General features: G+C 43.9%; 1 protein-coding gene across 1 annotated transcript; it reads right to left on the bottom strand.

Moving 5' to 3' along the window:
* Positions 1-397: 397 nt before the first annotated feature.
* Positions 398-6,341, bottom strand: ADAD1 (adenosine deaminase domain containing 1). Its single transcript, XM_058024721.1, has 11 exons — positions 6,155-6,341; positions 5,332-5,505; positions 4,750-4,917; positions 4,155-4,217; positions 3,540-3,662; positions 3,309-3,432; positions 2,960-3,130; positions 1,932-2,158; positions 1,207-1,444; positions 688-820; positions 398-511 (listed from the first exon to the last, which is right to left on the bottom strand). The coding sequence occupies exons 1-11, from the start codon at positions 6,339-6,341 to the stop codon at positions 398-400; spliced, it is 1,722 nt and encodes a 573-aa protein (XP_057880704.1).
* Between the last annotated feature and the right edge of the window lie 721 nt (positions 6,342-7,062).

The following is a 7,062-nucleotide window of genomic DNA, read 5'->3' as shown; positions in this document are numbered from 1 at the left end:
ACTATTTTTCTTTTTCTTTTCTAAAGTTATGAGAAAGGGAGGAAAAAGAAGAAATCAACGTACAGAAATCCTGAAACTATCAGGAAAAAACCATGTTAATTCCACAGGGTGGGGATTTGTAGGAGTCAGGGTCAGTGAAATGAGGCGGCACCGAGGGGCAAAGCAGAACAAAGTTTTACAAAGCTGTTGGATACTCCCACCTGTGAGAAAACATCAATTTTGGGAAAAGACTGAACTACTACAGGTAGTTTAATAACTGCATTTAAACTGACAAGAAGCAGTTCTGGAATTGTTTTCTTCCTGTAACTACCAACTTGAAAGTTGAACATTTTACTACTCAGAACTCTATTTACTGAAACAGATCATTCAAACCAACTTGACATTTAATCCACCTCCATCAATCACTGAACTGTTCAATATGTGGAGACTTCACAATCCACGATCCGTAACTGTGCTGCTCTAGGTAGCTTTGCAGCAAGCTTTTAGCTTCTTGGTACAACTGAGATTTAATCTAAAAGAAGAAAAAAAGATACACCTTGTAAAATCTCAAGAATTACAGTTACAGAGATCTGTAGAAAAAGCAAAGCTCAAGAATTACTCAGAGGGATCAGAGTTCTCTGCCACCAACATGCAATAATCACAAGCACAAACACTGCAAGAATGACCCCTCTCCCCACGTCAGCTCACCTTTGCCTCATGGTACGTTGGAAACTGGAGCAGGTCAGCCCGTCCTGCTTCCCTGGCGAGCATCCTGAAGCGGCTGAACATGGCGGCCTTGCACAGGCGGCTGGCCAGGCAGGTGCCGCTGCGGAACGGGGAGCTGCGGGCAGAGCGGGGAAACAGCCATGGAACTCGGGAACAAACTCACTGCAGGAGATGCTCTGAGCCTTACAGGGGTTTTCCCCTCCCCACTAACACTTGGTGAATGCCATCGTGCTGGAATCCATCTCAACTGGAATCCCAATTAGTTTTATGCATTGTGAAAGATAAAACATTTTCACTACTACAGGCAATCTCCACTGAGAGAGCTGTTTTGTTCGATGTCTTGGAATCTCACTGTGAGCTTACAAGATCTCTAAAACTTCACCTAATCACAGGATTAGCTTTCAACACAGGAGAGAATTTCTCTCATAACTTAGAAAACTGAATACTACAATAAGCCAGCACAAACCCATTATATCCATTAAAATGAAGATAAATACTGACCTTTCAGTGGTTTTCCCACTTAATCCATCCACAACCTCCAAGGATGCATCTGACAATGTCCAATTCAAACTAAGAGACCACTGGTTCAAATCTGTTTGGATTGGCAGCGCAGCTTTCACCAAGTAAATGTGAGATCTGTTGACCAGGTAGTGCACAGGAAGCTTCGAAATGAGTTCATCATCAAGACGCTGCTTTATGGTTATGTCCAGTCCTTTTGTATCCTTACAACTTCCATTTCCTAGTGAACAGGACAAGATCAGCCACATGCAAGTACATCAAATTAAATAGTTAAAAGTGCAGATATTTCTGCATTCTTAATCTATTATAGTCATTTTTCCCATAAAATTCATGTTTGTAAAGATCAGTTCCAATATTCAATTCACAGAACAAAAATGATTTCCCATTTTCTTCTCCAGAGGCACCATGATTTTTAATGGAAAATGTTTTCTTTTTTGAACCACTGTTTTTCACCAGCTCTTTACATTCCCTACTCTAATTTCAACCTTCCAGACTAGAAAATATGTTGAGGAGTTTGCCCACATTACCTCACATTCAACAGCATTTCTGACTGCCTACTAAACAAATACACTTTGGTTCACTGCATCTCAAAGAACAATTCTTAATTCTTCCAAGTACCTCTGGTTTAGTTCATGCTTTATAAAATGCAATCAAACTGGAATGCAGAAACTCACAAACCCCCCACCTGGAGCTGGCACTGAACATACCCACGAGAATGTTGCTGATGTACACCGGTTCGATGAAGTGGCTCAGCAAGGCTCCCTGAAGACCAACCACCTCCCACTTGGTGAGTTTGTCCCCAGCTGACATGCTGCTCACTCTGACAGTCTTGGGGGGACAGCAGACAGCCAGGTAAATCCTGCCTTCCAGGGCAACGTGCAGACTCAGCTCTTCGCTGGCTTCGTAAGCAGAGATGGACTGGGGACCGAGATGCCTGTGGCAGGACAGGAGAACGGATTTCAGTGAGCAAGCACTCTGATCAGAGATTGCAGGAAGCACTAGCTAAGGCTGCTTTTGACAAAAAAATCACCACTACATCTAGGCCTTGTGTTATCTTCAATGTCTGTAATTCTTAAAAACACCAGACTGAATTGCTCAAGTGCCTGAACACTGAAATCAGTATTTAAATAGGAAATAGCCACTCAATCTAATCTTAGCCACCAGTCTAATTTTAATGCACACATTAAAAAAAATCAAACAGCTGCAAACAAGCTGTCACTTTTTGTCTACTCACACTGTAACAGTTACTTGCAAAAAAACAGCTGTAAGGTTCTTAAAATCTCCTTAAAAACATAACTCACACTGTGATTCAAAATATTTAAGTAAGTAGATACAACACTAAGGGAGACAAACCAGTGGTTGTTCTGAAGCAAAACAGTTTTTTCCCATAGTTACAAAGAGGTAAGACATCAAAGCAGAGCCTTTGGTTTCAATTCAAGGCTTTTTGTACTCCAATCTTGTAGTGCATTTGATGGCATTAGGTCATTACATCCACTTGCTCAATGGTTAAATTAATGATTTCATAGTATTTTAATACTATCTTGGGAAAGGGGTTAACAGCTCATTGTCTGTAATAAACAAAACCAAGAACTAATATAACCCACAAAGAAATTTTCTGTATCACCATATTGAGCTGTACTGCATATATATCATGACTACCCTGTACATTAATGTTCCCAAAACAAAATAAAAATTCACCTTCCACTATTATCTCAGGAAATGCCACGGTACTTACACCTCTGATTTTAACTGAGCAGTTCCTTTTGGAAGCTGGTTCATGTAGAGAGACAGAGTTATGTTCTGCTTTAAGGTAAGCAGCTTCGAGCCTGGTGCTGTGCAAAATATGGATCTCTCTGCCTTGGCTGGATTTTTGTTATAGAACAGCAAAAGGTGCCTGTACAAGTATCTAAAATAAAAGGAAATGATGTATTTTACATTGAATACTTTAATAAATTATTATATATAATCTGGATACGCGTTTGCATTATTATTTATTATTTGTTTCCATAAGTATAGAATTCAAGTGCAGCAGTGACACTGGCACGAAGGGGCGGCAAGGGAAGGATTGGCAGGGACATTCCCACCTGAGCAGGGAACGCCTGGCAGTGACGATGGCATGGCTGTCGTGCAGGAGCCTCCCACAGGACTCCACGCGCCGGCTGTAGTTGCATTCCCCTGTCCCCAGAGCCACCACCTCGTGCTGCCCACCTAAAAGCACACAGGGTGGGGGGTTCACCAGGGCTGGCTGCCCACCAAGCTGCTCCCAAGCTCTCAGTGTTCCCCCTCCCCAAAGCTCCCAATCAACCCAGACTTGCCCTTCTCAATGATGAAAGCAGCCAGGGAGCTGCCGCAGCTTTGGTACTCAGGGTGTTGGCTAGTCAGGCGGTTGAACACTTCCTCCAGCGTTTGTGAGAGCTTTTGATAGATATGTTCTCCTCCTAAATGGAACAACAGAATCCATCAAGACACAAATTTACAGGTACCAGAAATAACAGACATGAGCAACTTGCCAAATGTATCCCTGAACACATGGTATAAGCACAACCACACATATTTTTGGGATTCTTAAGATCCCCAGGATTAAAAAAAGCTCAAGAACACCCAAATACTTGATGTTTTTATCATCCATTACAGTAACAACAGATACAGCCCAAGCTGGATCACCTACTGCACACTAGCTCAAGTAAGGACAGAGAATATTGCTGCTATTTCTATCACTACTGGTGACACAAATTCAAGCAATTTACTGAAGGTGTGTCCTACTGTAGAATTGATCTAGTAATATGAGTTCTTACAGCCTTCAAATATGTTTAAAACAATACTAACAACATAGAGAAGCACTAAGTGTATTAAAAGATGAATAATTTTTAAAAAGAAACTATTTGCTGAGCAATTTGAATCAACAGAGGAAAAGCAAGACCATTCCTTACCAGTTCTTGAAACACAAGCAGAGTTTCCTGGAGGTCGAGGCTCAGCAGGAACACAGGAAAAAGCTAAGAATTTAAGAACATTTTGAAGTGGGATGGACATGCCTAATTTCTAAACATGAACCTCACATTATTTGCAGCAAGTCAAACTTTCTAATTCTCTATGAACCTGCTCTTCTGACTTTTACGTCCCTGTAAGCTTAGAATGATTCAGACAGCAAAACTCAAGATAAGATAAAATATTATGGCAAGTGAACTCTGTTGAAAGCAGTATCTCAGTGGGGAAGCCTTTTAATCATAAAAATCCAAACCCACTTGAGATGTACTTCTTGTTGCTGCACCTAGTGAGTAGCAAATCAAGTGCAACAGCAACGAATTAATTCCTTCAGTGTTCCTGGCATCAGCTGATGCAACTCTGAATACACAAATGACAAAAATAAAAACCAGTTTCAGAATCAAACTACAGATTTGCCCCAAGGATTCAAAAAACCTGGCAGAGGCCAATACTGCAGCATCTGATAAAACCATAGATGTTTGGCATAGGCTGCTGTTAAGCCAAGCATTTCAAGTTCTAATTAGGTGTTGCTACAATATTTACCTGAATCTTCAAAGGACTTTGCCCCTGTATTCTCCAGGTTGAGTAGCTCAGCAAGAGCCAGTTTAGCTGCATTTAATTTAGATTCCTTCTTGTTCTTTCCCAGCCCAGTCTTGTAGCAAACACCATTTATCACAGCACAAAAGGCAAAGTAAGGCCTTATGACGTCACCTTAAAAGGAGAACAAAAAAGAGAACAAAGCAGTGAAACTATTTTAAGGCACTTCACCCACAGCTTTATGTCCTTATATTAATTCCTAGGAGAAATACAAGACAAAAAGACAATTTTGGCAAAGTAAAACCCTCACCCATAACCTCCCCAAAAATTCTGGCACCTTTCACTTCATGCACTCTTCACAAAGTTCTGCTAACAGCCATAATTAAAGCAAATTGACCCGATCGATTTCTGTAGCACCTGATAAGGACACACAGCTGTGGAGGCAAGGACAGCGCAGCCAAAACCCAACACATGCGGGGGCAGCGCCATCAACAGTAACAAGGTTCAGCTGTGTCAGCACCACCCAATCAACTCAGATACCCTCAAGGACACCCAAACACCACTTTATTTGGCAGCATAAGTGTTTACCTGCCACGCTGGTTTCTTTCAATTCAAGCTGCAGGTGGTGTGTTTTGGCAAACAGATGCAAGGCAGACACTGAGTTTATTACTCCCTGTTTGTATCTTTCAATCAAATCCAGGTCATTCTGCGAGGGAAAGGCTGAAAATGTGGTGGTGTCAGCTCCTTCAGAAAGAAAATGTCCTTAAACAAAATTAAGAGAACTGAACACATTCTCTGAAAATCTGCAAACAACAAACAAAACATCATATATCCCCCTCCCCTCTCCTGCAAATGAACAATCAAATCCAAGTTGCTGATAGCAGATAGCAAACAGTGGAGCCTGTGTTTCTTCCACACAAAGCTGGGCAGCAGCAGGACTCCTTGTTCTGAGACACGACACAAGTTTCAGCAACCACTGGATGGATGCAACAATCAGCTTCAAGCACAACCACTTCCCAGCCAACAAGAAATCCTCACTTTTAATAGTCTTAACAGTGCCTTTACTGCAACACAACTACTCAAAGCAATTCAACACACACCCTGGGACATCTCAAACTGCAGTTAAACCCTTTCACAATGTTATTTATAAAATTCATGCAGCAGAACATATTCTATATTTTGTTACTCTACAGTTAACTTGAACTTTATAAACAGGTAATGCTGCAGACTACACAGGCCACCCCACAACAAATGCCTAAAAAACTTCCAGCACAAAAAGGCTTTAGAAGAGGAGGGACAAGTTTAAGGAGATGACAAAGTAGTCATGTAAGAAAACACAGCGATAAGAAAAAGCAAAGTTACTTTCAACAGCATTAACAGCCAATCCCGGTGTATAAACTGCAAACTATACCTGGATTTTTCATCACCCCTGGTTCACTGCACATCATACAAGATGGAGGATTCAGCCTTGCAATCACAGGCTCGGAGAGATCCTTTGAAATTGGCTGTCTGAGAACCTCGGGGAGCAAAATCTTCTCAGGTGCGGGGTCGAAGGCGAACATTGCCGCACCCTCAAAGCAGCCAGTGCTGCTCGCCATTTCCGACCGACCTAAGGAAACTTAACTCACTAATGCTGCCAGCAGCAAAAACAACCTGCAAACAACCCAGCAGTTCTCCTGGTCAAGCTATTTCATAGGAACACCAAGAACAACTCGCCCAGAGCTGGGGTAGAACCCAGACCCGGTGTCCTTCCCCACACGGCGGCCAGTTCTCCTTTTGTTGCACCACCTCCCCTCACCCCTAAGACGGCCCTGCCCCTCGAAGGACACACCTCAGAACAACTCTCCTGAGAGAGTGAGGCGAACTAAAGCAGCAAAGCTGATCCCTCTCAAGCTTCCAGGCCAAGCCGGCGCCGCAGTTAAAGGGTTTGGTACCTGCACCTGCTGCCCTGGTCCTGCTGTGGAAGATTCCTCAGCGCTCACACCCGCGGACAGGCGGAGCGCCCCTAAGGGCTCACGAAGCTGGAGGAGGCGAGGAAGTGGCGGCTGCCCTGAGGCGATGGCCTCCGAGAGCCGAGCAGCGTTCCCCCCCTCAGCCCGCCGGTCCCTCAGAGCCGGGGCCGGCCCCTCTCGGCCCTTCCCGCCCTTTGTGAGGGGCGCGGCCGAGGCGCGAGGCCGCAGCTGCAGCTGAGGGAGCGAGGGCGCTACTAAGCTTTGCCCCCTGTGCTGCCGACTCGGCTTCAGTAGCGCTTCCCAGCCGCTTGTTTCACCTTCCCGGGCCGCTCCCGCCGGGCAAGGGCGGCACCCGAAGCCGCCAGAG

This window comes from Melospiza georgiana, chromosome 5, assembly GCF_028018845.1.
Source record: "Melospiza georgiana isolate bMelGeo1 chromosome 5, bMelGeo1.pri, whole genome shotgun sequence".
Lineage (NCBI taxonomy): Eukaryota > Metazoa > Chordata > Aves > Passeriformes > Passerellidae > Melospiza > Melospiza georgiana.
This window is presented reverse-complemented; position numbering and strand designations above follow the sequence as displayed.